Source organism: Chrysemys picta, chromosome 13, assembly GCF_011386835.1.
Source record: "Chrysemys picta bellii isolate R12L10 chromosome 13, ASM1138683v2, whole genome shotgun sequence".
NCBI classification, from domain to species: domain Eukaryota; kingdom Metazoa; phylum Chordata; order Testudines; family Emydidae; genus Chrysemys; species Chrysemys picta.
In genome coordinates this window covers 53,767,271-53,781,236 of record NC_088803.1, presented here as the reverse complement: position 1 = coordinate 53,781,236, position 13,966 = coordinate 53,767,271, and the positions used below count along the sequence as shown (strand labels likewise).

Sequence of the window (13,966 nt, the reverse complement as noted above, 5' to 3'; positions counted from 1 at the left end):
CTCTCCCCTGGCTCGCTACCCCCCCGCCCCTCCTCCACCACCCCCCAGCCCCTCTCCTCCAGCTCACTGCCCCCAGCCCCTCCCCCCGCCCTTCTGTCCCCTATCCCTCCTCTCCCCTGGCTCGCTACCCCCCCGCCCCTCCTCCACCCCCCAGCCCCTCTCCTCCAGCTCACTGCCCCCAGCCCCTCCCCCCGCCCTTCTGTCCCCTATCCCTCCTCTCCCCCAGCTCGCTACCCCCCCGCCCCTCCTCCACCACCCCCAGCCCCTCCCCCCGCCCTTCTGTCCCCTATCCCTCCTCTCCCCTGGCTCGCTACCCCCCCGCCCCTCCTCCACCCCCCCAGCCCCTCCTCTCCTCCAGCTCACTGCCCCCCAGCCCCTCCTCCACCACCCCACCCTTAGCTTATTGCTTCCCTCTGCCCCCAGCCCCTCCTCCACACACACACACACCCGCCCTCAGCTTATCACTTCCCCCCCGGCTCACTGCCCCCCAGCCCCCCCACCCTCAGCTTATCACTTCCCCCCAGCCCCTGTGCCCCCTACCCTCCTCTCCCCTGGCTCACTGCCCCCCAGCCCCTCCTCCACCCCCCAGCCCCTCCTCTCCTCTGGCTCACTGCCCCCCCGCCCCTCCCCCCCCGCCCTTAGCTCATCACTTCCCCCCCACCCCCAGCTTATCGCTTCCCCCCAGCCTCTCTGCCCTCCAGTGCCCAGCTCATCGCTTCCCCCCAGCTCACAGCCCCCCCAGCCCCTCCCGCCCTTAGCTCATCACTTCAAAAACCAGTCGGAGAACACTTCAACCTCCCTGGTCACTCGATTACAGACCTCAAAGTCGCAATACTCCAACAACAAAACTTCAAAAACAGACTCCAACGAGAAACTGCAGATTTGGAATTAACTTGCAAACTGGACACCATTAAATGAGGCTTGAATAAAGACTGGGAGTCGATGGGTCATTACACAAAGTAAAACTGTTTTCCCCATGCTTATTTCCACCCCCCTACTGTTACTCACACCTTCTTGTCAACGGTTGAAAATGGGCCATCCTGATTATCACTACTTCTTCTGCTGATAATAGCTCACCTTAATTAATTACCCTCGTTATAGTTAATATGGCAACACCCATTTTTTCATGTTCTCTGTGTATATATATTTTCCTACTGTATCTTCCACTGCATGCATCTGAAGAAGTGGGTTTTAGCCCACGAAAGCTTATGCCCAAATAAATTTGTTAGTCTCTAAGGTGCCACAAGTACTCCTCGTTCTTTTTGCTGATACAGACTAACACGGAGGGCCAGTGCAAGGATATTTTGCGCCCTAGGCGAAACTTCCACCTTGTGCCCCCCCCCAACCTCTCTCCTCCCCCTGGAGCATCGCTTATTATAAACTTTAAAAAATGAATACTGCATAATATGGCATGGTTCATTAGACTTAATACACGTTTGGCTTGAAAATTTATTAATTTCATTATTTAGTCTACATATTTAATAAAAATAAATGAATAACCTGATAGTGTTGACATTGTTATTGTTTTCACTTTGCACAACATAGCATTGATCTTAAAATAAATCACATACATTATACACAATACACTGTCACTTCCGTCCTTCATTCTTTCATATCAAAATCTACTACATTTTATTCTACCTTTATAATATCCAATTATTGTTATTAATAAAATTAGAGCCTTGCATGGTGTCAAGTATCAGGGGGTAGCCGTGTTAGTCTGTATCCACAAAAACAACAAGGAGTCCGCCAGCAACTACACACCACACCACAGAAACACTAACCCAGGAACCAACCCCTGTAACAAACCTCGTTACCTACTCTGTCCCCATATCTACTCTGGCAACACCATCAGAGGACCCAACCACATCAGCCACACCATCAAGGGCTCATTCACCTGCACGTATACTAATGTGATATATGCCATCATGTGCCAGCAGTGCCCCTCTGCCATGTACATTGGCCAAACCGGACAGTCTCTACGTAAAAGAATAAATGGACACAAATCGGACATCAGGAATGGTAACACACAAAAGCCAGTAGGTGAACACTTCAATCTCCCTGGACATTCTATAATAGATTTAAAAGTCACTATTCTTGAACAAAAAAAACTTCAGAAACAGACTTAAAAGAGAAACAGCAGAACTAAAATTAATTTGCAAATTTAACACCATCAATTGTTGGTGGGGAGGGATAGCTCAGTGGTTTGAGCATTAGCCTGCTCAACCCAGGGTTGTGAGTTCAATCCTTGAGGGGGGCCATTTAGGGAACTGGGGTAAAAATCTGTCTGGGGATTGGTCCTGCTTTGAGCAAGGGGTTGGACTAGATGACCTCTTGAGGTCCCCTCCAACCCTGATATTCTATGAATTGAATAGGGACTGGGAGTGGCTGGCTCATAACAGAAGCAGCTTTTCCTCTCCTGGAATTGACACCTCCTCATCTATTATTAGGAGTGGACTACATCCACCCTGATTGAATTGGCCCTGTCAACACTGGTTCTCCACTTGTGAGGTAACTCCCTTCTCGTCATGTGTCATTCCAACATCTGTAACTTTCACTCCATGCATCTGAAAGTGAGGTTTTTTACCTAGGAAAGCTTGTGCCTAACTAAATCTGTTAGTCTTTAAGGTGCCACTGGACTCCTTGTTGTTTTTATAAAATTAGAATGGCGGATACTCTGTCATACTGGGGGATCGGGTTTGGTAGGGAGGGGAAGCAGACCGGGTTCGGTCAGTCGGGGTTCGGGGTTGGCTGGGGAGTGCTAGGGGAGCAGACTGGGTTCGGGTCAGTAGGGGACTGGGTTTGGCTGGGGAGCGGAAGGGAAGCAGACCGGGTTGAGTCAGTGGGGTATCGGGTTAGGTGGAGAAGGGAAGCAGACCGGGTTCGGTCACTGGGAGGATCGAGTTTGGCTGGGGAGGGGAAGGGGAGCAGACCGGGTTCGGTCACTGGGAGGATTGGGTTTGGCTGGGGAGGGGAAGGGAAGCCAACCGGGTTTGGATGTGGAGGGGGGAGAGGGCGCAATCTGGGTTTGGCCGGGGGGGGGGGGGGTGGCGGGGGGGGTAGGATTCGAAGAGTCGCAAGGTGAAATGGGCGCTCTCCTCTCCAGTCGCTGGCATGTAGCAGAGGCCAAGTGCAATTGCAACAGGGCAATGGGAGTCTGTCGCCTGCTTTGCCTTCACGAGTCCGTCCTGCGCCCGGGCCAGGGCGTTGAGTGCTGGGCTCTCACTCCAGCAGGGGGGCGTGGGGCAGGCAGGACTGTGAGGCAGAGAGTGCGCGGCCCTCATGCCAAAGCAGGGTCAGGAGGGTAGAAAACTGGGGCGCAGAGAGGCTTAGCCGCCCCTCCATGCGAGAGAGCCCGCAGAGCTGCCAGCCGCGGCGTCCCTCCCGTCTCTCCCCAGGGAGCAGAGCCCCTGCCTGCAAATCCTGCAGCCCGCTCTCCGAGCATGCCATGCAAGGCTGCACCGCACTGACAGCACAGCTCAGCCCCGGCGGGGGGGGGGGGGGTGTCTTACACTCCCCCCCACCCCCCGCAAGCTGCTCTACTCTCCTTCTGGCTGTTGTGCAATCTACAAGCCAGAGGAGCTAGTACTGTGTAAATGTACCTATCTGTATCCATTCCCAATCAAAGGCCTTCACTGGCTTTCTAAATGGCTGGAGAGCAATTCATTGGGAGCGTGGTTCTTATCATGTACGTCCTACCTCCCTACAGGCTGCGATCTGCAGCCAGCGTCTTGATTAGGCTGACCAGATGTCCCGATTTTATAGGGACAGTCCCGATTTTTGGGTCTTTTTCTTATAGAGGGTCCTATTACCCCCCACCCCGTCCCAATTTTTCACACTTGCTGTCTGGTCACCCTAGTCTTGATTGGCGGCGGCGCCCCCAAATCTTGGCGCCCTAGGTTGCACCGGCCCTGCTAACACGGCTACCCCCCCGAAACTTCCCCCCAGGCTCACTGCCCTCAGCTTATCACTTTCCCCCAGCTCCTTCTTCCCCCAGCCCCTCCCCATCCTGCCCTCAGCCCCCAACACCTCCCTTCCCCGGCTCACTGCCCCCCCAGCCTCCCTGCCCTCCAGTCCCCAGCTCATTGTTTCCCCCCTCCGCTGGCTCACTGCCCCCCCAGTCTCCCCCATCCTTAGCTCATCACTTCCCCCCAGGCTCACTGCCCCCAGCCCCTCCTCTGCCCCCCCAGTCTCCTCCACCCTTAGCTCATCACTTCCCCCCAGGCTCACTGCCCTCCAGTCCCCAGCTCATCGCTCCCCCCCCCAGCTCACTGCCCCCCAGTCCCTCCTCTGCCCCAAGGTTCACTGCCCCCCAGTCCCTCCTCCTCCTCAGTTCAGTCTCCTGGCCTCCTCCCCAGGCTCACTCACCCCTAGCCCCATCCTCCCCCAAGGCTCATCCCCTCCATGCTTACTCCCCAGACCTCACTCCAGGCTTATTTCCTCCTAGCCTCCCTGACCTCCACCCCAGCCCCCTGCACACCCTCACCATCCTGCACGCAGACCCCTCTAGGGCCTAGCAGTCTCCAGCTTCCCAGTTTGTTTGACCTGTTGTTTCTTGAGAGCCCTTTTCTTGGCACTGGTGCTGCATACAGACCCTGGCTGAAACAACTGGGCTCCTCTCCTTGCAGCAGGCGGGTCAGGGGACTCTAAAGACACGCTCACACTCTATGTAAAATAATCAGCAAAGTTTGAGGTGTTTACTCAGGCTTGTCTGGGGCATAATGACCATGGCACTAATCCCCATTGCCATGTCTAAAAAGCCCTCCGCTTACTGCCCAAGCCAGACCTTGGCAGCCCCCAACCGCCATGTAGGGCCATGTTCATCTCGACCCAGCCCCAAATCAGGAAGATAAGCCCGTTCCCACTTGGCCAAAAGAGGACTGGCATGACTTACCCCACCCTCTAGGAACACATCATCTGCCAATTCAACTCCCCACGGTATGAAAAAATTTCCCTGATTTGCCAACAGGAAAATATGGCATCACCAGTCCTCATCCCTGGGTACAACAATGAGTAGCCATTGCCATCCTCAATCCAGGGCTAAAACAAGATCCTCACTTGAGATGAAAGATAAGTGTCAATTGTTCTTTAAATATGCATGGAATCTACCTCAGTACCATCAGTCAAGGACTCTGTCTTCCCTGCATTCACATACACAAACTTCTTATCGCTTTCTAGAAGACTATGTTACCATGAGTAGGTGTTAATAACTAAGGGCCTGAATCTTCTTTGTTCTGCATCCTGTGTTGTACTTTTCACCTGTGCTCTGCACTCACTTTGTGTAGATGGAGACACAAGATGTTAGGCAGTGGAGAATTATGTCTCCTTGTTGTATCTCTTCATTGCACATAGCTGGAGACACAAGATAAAAAATACCTCATCTTTATGACTACAATGTGCAAAAGCAAACAACAAAAATACAAAGTTCATGCTGCTCCTTGATGCATGTATATTTTTAACATATCTTGCAGTTAGTTCCCTTTTTTGTTTATCTTTTGTGGCTTTGCTCATGTGATATGTAGCAGCGTAACGTAAGGAGCATGATGAACACAAACAAGAGGAGTGTTTCTTTAGCAATAACTATTTAGAAATTCCTGTCCCGTCATGTGAGTTTCTAATGCTTTGGAGAGCAGAAGGTTCACCCATTATAATTTATATATAGTTCTTTTTGCAACAGCTTTCTCTAAGGGCTTCACTCTCTAAAAAACAGTTCAGAAAAACTGTTAAAACTTCTAATGAGTATCACAGGCTTTAAGAAAATAAGAAAAAAGTCTTCAGTCAGGTTAGACCAAATTCTCTGGCAGAGAATTCACAGCCAGGAGCAAAGGCTTCTAGGTGACCAAAGATATCAGTATGAAAAGAAGTCCAGCTGTAACTGATAAAGTACCACTGGCTTCATATTGACTTCAGAGTGAGGAACAATGTGGATCGCATAGGTATGGTACTCCTGGTCACATGCCCTGACAGCTGCTGAAGAGGATGGTTCTTAGGACTACTGGAATGAATAGCAAGGTCCTGACCCTGCTCCTACTGAAATCAATAGTTTTGCCCAGTGTGAATAACTCGATACTCAAGGCATAGAAGCACAGCATGTAAGGCCAGAAGGGACCCCCACATCATTTAGTCTGGTCTCCTGTACATCAAAGGCCACCAACGCCACCGAGCACCCATTCTGATTCCCTGACCTAATCACTGAGGGGTCCTGTTAGTTAAATATATACGTAGAGCCAGCAGTTGCTCCCTAGTTAAGGTTGCAATCCAGGGAACGAGCTGAGCCGCTGTTCTTGTTATGCAAGGATGTGAGGTGAGCTGCAGAAACCAAAGGTTAGACTCCACTGTCGATGGCGAGGCCTTGGCTTGCAGAGGCAGAACTGAGTGGCAGGCTGCAGCCAACAGGAGGCTCGGGGTGCTGTGTTACATAACGTGTGAAATAAGAAATAATTTAGGAATTAAACACAAGCTCTCCATGGCTTAATGGACAGAACAACTCAGGCTCCATTAGAAGGCTGAGCCAGGGTGAGTAGTAGACACTATAGCTGTAGAGATGATGCTTCTTGCCACATGATTTCATCAGCAAGAAGACCCTTAATGCATAGCTGAGGTGCAAGACAAAAAGTTCTTTGGAGAACAGCTCATGCTTCTGGTGTCCTTCGGGCTCACTCCTGCAAGGAGTAGAACATCCTTCATTTTAAGGTGAGAGATTCAGCACTTGCAGGATCAGGCTGTAGCTTGAATCCTGATCACCTTATTGATGTGGCAAGTCCCACTGACTCATACTGTGACATGCCCCTTCGCAGAGGACCAGCGCAAGCTCTAGGAACCCCTTAAATCTTTCTTAAGCCCGCAGCACGATTTACTGGTCTGTGGGCCCATGTGCTGACCTTCTGCCCCGGCTGGATTTTACTCTAAGTGGGAATCTTCCGTCTAAACCAAACAGCTAGATAGCTCTGGGAACTGTGGTCCTGATCACCTCAGCAAGGTGTTGAAGATGCTTGGTGGATACTCGTGTGGGTGTGGTAATAGTGCTTCTACTCACATGAAGAGAATACTAAGTGGACAGCTAACTAATTTTAAGCACATTTCTCATCACCACCATTTCCCAGCACCGTACTGTTTTTTTTTTACTTTCTCTTGTTTCTGTTAAAAAAAAAAAATTGTCCAGTCATATAGAAATACTGATTTTAATTAAACTGATAAACGTTAAGGTAAACTCTGGGCATTGATCTTTTTTCTTTTTCATAAGAAAATGAGTAAAACTGTTTAGACAAGGCACAGTTTTGATTTTTCATACTTTGGTACTAGGCCGATTTTACAGAAAACATGAATTATTGCAACACAACAAAAATACAAGCTTGTCGTGATTTTAAAAGATCACCCACAAAAGTTTTGACATTAAAATCCTTAGTCTAAAAAAATAGCACCAATGAGAGTAAAAGGCCTTTAAGAATCATTAAAATAGCATTCCTGAAATGCAGCTCTCTCCTGAAAACATTTGTATAAACATTTGTAATAAAAGGCAGATTTTACAGGGAAAAATATTTTGTGGAAGATTACAATTTTTCATGTAAATTTAATGCCAAAACAACTCTTACTCCTCTCTTCCTAATCTTTCTTTGCTTTCCAAATCTTCTGCATTGTATTTATTTATTTATTTATTTTTCTTTTGATGAGGAAGGGAAGGATATAAAAACTGGGGTAGAGAATTCAAAGATAAAGCTGAGTTGAGGTCGCGTGTGTTAATCCAGTCTGAAAAAAGGTCAAAGGCTAAAATAAATGGAGGACTCACATGGGGATTTTGTCATCTTCTTGTCTCACTTGAATCTAAAGTCTCAGTTCTGCCAGGAGCTCCATGTAGGCAGACTCCTGCAAACATGCAAAACTCTGTTCTCCTCTAGGGGGTTCTGCGGTCCACCCACTTGGAGCTCAGGGACTATCAAACGCTTTCACATGACAGTAAACTAGGGCTGGGATGAGGAGTTAGTGTTCTAATCCAGATCCAGAACAGGTTTAGGGGTCAGGTTTAGCTTTTGGTTCAAGAGTTTCAGGCGAGGTAGGCATGTAAATGCATGTGGAGTTCCTCCAACTTTGCACACAGAGGCACCCAATTAGCCAGCTGCATGTGCATTCCTGTGTGCAGACTTGTCAGTTGCATGCTCAGGTGAGAAGACCATTTTGAACACCTACATCACTTGAAAATCTGGCCCCATGTGTCTCCTGAGTCACATCTGTGTAGTTTATGGGTGTGAGATGACGAAGGGAGATGATAGGCTGCTTCTTGTCCCTGAGTTGCTTAGAAAGATTGGAGGTAGCACACAGGAGAGCGCTGCTTGGTTTTTCTTCAGCGTTTTGGAAGTCAGTGCATTCTCAAGTGGATGTCACGTGGGAACAGCTAACTGACAGGGTTTCCAAGTGCAACGGGGTAGGACTGAGAGGAGAGCGCTACTCAGTCTCTCCTCTCCTCTGTGGGAAAACCCGTCTCCCACGGCTGTGACCTGCTTCCCCCCGCTGTCAGTTCCCAACTGACTCCCGACCTGGGCATCAAGAGGAGGCAGGCTGCAGCTGCAAAAACAGCTCGACACAGGGTAAGCTACACCCTGCGAGGAGTGGGAAACACGAGGGTCTTCATCCACTGGGGATGATGCCCTCTTCTAGGACGTGGCAAGGAAATGCACAGGGGTCTCCTGTTATCAAGGAGGGGCAGAAGGAGCAGAGATAGGGACGCTCTCATTTCTCATGGATCCTTGTTAAAGTGGAGGCTGCCCTTTAGGAAGGCTGCTGAGCACAATGCGGAAAGACTGCTGTTTGCCTAGCTTTTCACATAGCCTGCAAGCGTGTCTGGGGGGCCAGGCTGGTGTTTACTTTGCCATAGGAGACAGAGGCGTCTCTTCATTTAGAAATGGAAGCCTTTGCAACGACTAGCCAGAGTCCATTGGTCTGCCTCTTGCCCGAGCCTTTTCTTAGATGCAATGGCATTTGCTTTCAGTCAAATCAGATAAAGCAACACTTCCTGCAATTCAGCAAAGCACTTCTAGAAGCACATGTGTTCTGTTAAGCATGAGCATAAAAAGTGCGTCACTTCACTGGGGCCACTGGTTTGAGTGAAGAACAGAGCTAGGAGAGGACAGAGGAGCTGAAGTCCTGGATTGTTTCAAAGCATGGCAATATGCACAGGAGGGTGCCACTTTTAGGGGAAGCTCTGTGGGGAAAAAGTCTGACTTCCCTATAAAGTGACTTCCCTGTGTCATTAGTAGATCTGTCAGAGAGACTGTTCATCATGGTGTATGTACGATATGCATGAGAGCCCTACACACTAGCTTGCCCGGCCCATGATTACTGTATTTGAGAGCTGAAATCTCTGGGTCCAGGCTTTATCCAATTCAGGATCCAGTAAGCGCTAGTCAGTCTTGGGAGTTTCTTTCAACATTGCAAATGTTTGTTTTTTCCAGTAAAGGCAGGAAGTAAGGTGAGGCCCTCAGCAAGGCGCTGGGGAAGCAGGTCTGCCCTAGCCACCAGCACGATGGCCAGACCTGACTGGGACGTCCCTTTCTCAGAGCATGGCAGTGGATTAGACAGGAAGGGTCCAGTGGCACTAGATCCATAGTTGGTTGTTCAGCCTGAAGCCAGATTTTCAACCCGGATCAAACCCAACTCAGCAAAGGGCATCATCCACTTCACAATGGGTAGGTGATTGCACCTGCCAAGGCCGGGGCCATGCACACAACTGGTGCCTGTGGGCGGGCAAAGATCAGAGTAAAAATATGTCCCTCTATGCTTCTTAACAGACATTAGCTGTATGTGCAGGGATGGCAGATGAGATAAGAACAGTGGGAATCTGTCTGATTCACCTTATAATAAAAACGGACTCTCCCGAAGGAGGGTGGGGGGTGTTGAGAGTTTACTCCATGGCAGGAGGGTTCCCTTTACACGGGCCTGCTCCAGCCCCACTGTAGTCAGTAGCGAAAGCACCACTGACTAACCCGGGAGAAGAATCAGGCCAAAGCCCAGAGCAAAATTCCTTGGTGAAATCTTGGCTGCACTGACGTCAATGGGAGTCTTGCCATGGACTTCAACAGGGCCAGGATTTCACCCCGGTGACTTAGTGGGATCAGGATTGGACAACACTGTGTTGGCAACACTGTTCAGGTTTATAAAACTGTTAATAAAAATAAAGTTTTGAGGTTTTTAAAAAAAAAAACCAGCATTGAACATGAGTGCTGCCCCTTCCTGCCCATTTCAGCACATTGGTTTGCAAAACGTTAAGAGAACATTTTCCTTTTTTGCTTTGGAGCCCAGACTCTCCAGAAACTGACGAATGTTTTACCTTTCTAGCTGTTCAGCTGTTCTTAATGTAAAAATTAAAAGAATGTTTTAAAAAGGAAGGAGTGAATATTGGTAAAACTACAGCCAGACACAAACAACAACATTTCTTTAGCTCTAACTAGAACAGTAATTCTATCACCTCACAGTTCAGTTTCAGCTACATTCAGGTCTAGGAATTTCCACATTCTCATGTAATGCCTTAAAGCAGCAACAAAAGTTTAAAAACAAAATTCAACTTTAACAAATAAAAAAAATGTAAAAAGCTATTTGGTTCTTGTATCCCGCTGGTTTGTTCAGTGTATGTAACCTGACAGGGTTCTTTATACCTGTGGCTACAGTTCCGATTTCTTAGCAACTGTTTTGAGAGGCTGGTTTTTTTTCCCCCACAAAAGCCTTGTTTCTACCTATTTCAAGTATGGTTGCAGCCCGCCAGCCAGCGGCTTTCACCACCCAGCCTCTGAATCGCTACTTTTCAATTGTACAGTAAAATGGAATGGTTAATGCTCTGTGTGAGACATAGCGGTCTCTTCCACCATACCTACGCTCTCCTGGGTGGGGTAAGCTAGCTTCTGTGTTCGGTATTTTCTAAAGAGCGTTGTCTTCTGTCCCTTTGAAAAAGTCACCCTAACAGGTTCTTTGGTTAAAGAAAGTTTCCTACGTTCTCCCTGCAGGGCCACACTTCCTTCCCAAAGCGTGTGGCTCGGGGGACCATTTCCTACCAAGTAATGGAGCTTGTGGGCCGTTCTCTTCCTTCCCTCTCCCACACAGGCAGTTGAGCTAGTGCATCTTTACCAGAAGAGACAAGGGAATCCCTGCTATTCACAGGCAAAATAATCCTTGAGCGGGGCGAAGAGGTGCCGAATGACCGGGACACTCCACGATCTCCCGAGTAGCTTCTGACGAGCTCCACGCCCCATGTTGGACACATCCGTGTAGTGAAGGGGGAAGCCAAAAATCCTGCAGAGGGAAGGAAGAGAAGAGGAGCTTTTAGAACAGCAGTTACACTTCGATGACGTCTTGTCCTTGTAGTCACAGGGTTACTCCTGAGGGCCAGAACCCTGACCGTGTGCATTGCCCAAGGCACTGGGCTTTGTGCATGGGTTCTCTGGGAGTTCCAGGGGAGGGATCCCCTCACCCACAGACGGTGAGCAACTGTACAGCTCCTGCACTGAAGGAGTTTTGGCCTGTGGCTCTCTGCAATAGCAAAGCCAATGTCTCACCTATGCCCACTTCTGTGTTGTCGTGGAGACAGCGCCCTCCACCCGAATGACACACAGTTGGTATGGAGTGCCCTTGCATAGCCTCAAGGCATTATTTCTACACGGATGTCTCTTGCGCTGGTCACTGTTTTGTCTCACTAAGGGGCACATTTCCACAGGGATGAGGCCCAGACCCCGACTCTGTGGGCACAGTGTCTGCCCAGTCTCGGCACTGGAAGTATAGGTGAGAGTCCTCAAGCCTCTCTCTGATTTGTGCCCACAGTTCCATCGTAGGTACATGTTACACTCACATTAAAGAAGCCCTCCACCCCCTTTTACAAATCTGGTCCCAAAACCCTGACCCTTCTCTCATGAAGCGGAGTGTTCCATATATGCTACATATTTTTTCTTTCCTGTAGAGATCTATATCCTGAAAAATCACTTCTGCCCCCAGCTGTAAAAGCTTGTCTAGTCAGATTGTTCTGGTATGGCTTTTATGTTTCCACATGGCTCTCACACGCTTCCATACTCATGGTTTTCACAAACCTAACTCAAGTTTAAGGCGTTTTTCAGCTTACACTCAGATGCTGAAATCTAGTGATCCACACTACTGTTAGAGTACTTTTCCCTCCATGAATCTATGATCTTGGTTCGCTTGTATTACTGAAAGGCAGAGATAATCTCTCTTCTCTGAAACCAGCACTGGGCTCTTATCATACTGAAAAGCCCTGATATGCCGTCAGTCAGGTGAAATGCAGTGACTGTCGCACTTGACTGAAGTGCAGTAATGTATGTATCTTAATGGCGGTCTCTAGTATTATTATTATTACTGATGTCCACTGAAACACAAGGCAAGTGAATATATCCAATCACTTGCCTGAAGAGCTCAAACAGATGTGTCAGGTACTGGAGAATCACTGCACAACATGAAAACCAGTTTCCACAAGAACTGAACTTTGGAATCCCCCTAAACTAAAGAAGAAGTGCATTCCGCCAACACATGCATGGACTAATTCCGCTGGGAGCACCCCCACAGCAGAGCCCAGCTGTCCCGGCTGACAGAGACACCCCAGATGGTCTGATTAACAAATTACCCTTTCCTGGGGTGCCAGCTTGATTTAAAACATAACCAGGGAAGGGGGAAATAAAAGAACCAGATGACACACCCAAGACCTCTCTGTTCAGGGATCAGGGCCAGGGGCTCTTTCAGTCGTTAAACTGTAGGCTTCCTTGTGCTGTTGCCTGCTGCAGAGTCCACAAACCATTGAGAAGTCCCCCTTGTTGGGCCATCGCCCTTAGTGACAAGCCAGAGAGCCTGCAGTGTAAACTCCTAGGCCCCTTCCAAGGAGGGTCAGCAGCTTCTGCTTCTTGCTGAGGAACTGCCAGGTTAGAAAAGGCCACCTCCCATGCACACTTCACACCTCCCTCCAGTGTAGGCTGGAGAAGAGTTTCCTTTCCAGGAACCAATTCAAGGCCGGGGGCTTCTGGACCATGGCCTCGCCCTCTTGGAGTCTCACCCTGAAGAGCCAGTGAACTCCATCACAGACTCCCATGGGAAGAGCTGGCAGATGCACGCAGCGCCTCCCACAGGCCTTTAAGGGGACCCTGCTAGTGTGCACTAAAAGTTCCATAGTCCGCTTTGATCTGAACAGCGGTAGGTCAATGCGCTCCACGGTACTTTTTGCTCACAGGAACAAGAGCCACATGGCCAGTCAGTTCACGGCAGGCTGCCGCGCTGTGGATTTACACCCCAGCCTGCCATAGACATGCCCTGAGCGTGTGGTTCTACCTCATCCCCACCGTTTTTCCCCCCTCTCCCATCCCTCCACCTCTCTCTGAGCCACCCCTTGGTAGTGACGCTCACCTTTCTAACTCAGTGCACCACAAATTGTCTTCTTTCCCATTCATGAGCACTGGGAGCTGCATGCTTTTCCCCTGCCTGAGGGAGTTGGATTTAGTCGTTATGGTTTGCACTTTTCTCAACTGAAGAACAAAACAACAAGAGTTGATGTGAACTTCTGGGTTTAGTATTCGGGATCAAATGGATGTTCTATGGGCTATCCTGCAAAGATCTCGTACTGAGAACAGGGCTGATCTAGGCAGGGAACGATAAAAGGAAGGAGCAGGGATTTTGCATGCCAGCATTTTTAGTATTTACACCAATATGCATCAGATGCCAGCAACGGATTCTGCAACCACCGGCACGTCAGCTCTTAAGGGAGTGGTTGCACTCGCAGAAGAGGGTATTTGTAAAAAAAGTATATGGAAATGGATGGAGCTACTTTACCTGGGCACTGAAATCCATAGCTCCCAAGAATTAAAAATATCTATTCAGAGATCCAGAGGGAGAGCAGCAATTTGTGTCTCCTGTAGGAACAGCGCTGGCATGTTGGGAACAAGGAAAAGTAGCAGGCCAGGGTGTGTGTCCGTTAATCAGGACTGTGCCA

General features: G+C 49.2%; 1 protein-coding gene across 6 annotated transcripts in view; it reads right to left on the bottom strand.

Moving 5' to 3' along the window:
• Positions 1-7,165: 7,165 nt before the first annotated feature.
• DNMT3B (DNA methyltransferase 3 beta) overlaps positions 7,166-13,966 on the bottom strand; it is an 88,022-nt gene continuing 81,221 nt past the window's right edge. For 5 of the 6 annotated variants that reach the window (XM_065566346.1, XM_042842583.2, XM_042842584.2 and 2 more), the window contains exons 20-21: positions 13,384-13,502; positions 7,166-11,277 (exon numbers count right to left, since the gene is read on the bottom strand). In XM_065566346.1, the coding sequence (XP_065422418.1) occupies positions 11,136-11,277; positions 13,384-13,502 (261 nt within the window). In that variant the 3' untranslated portion in view covers positions 7,166-11,135. The remainder of the gene's footprint in view (positions 11,278-13,383; positions 13,503-13,966) is intronic. The other variant, XM_065566347.1, reaches the window with a different exon arrangement.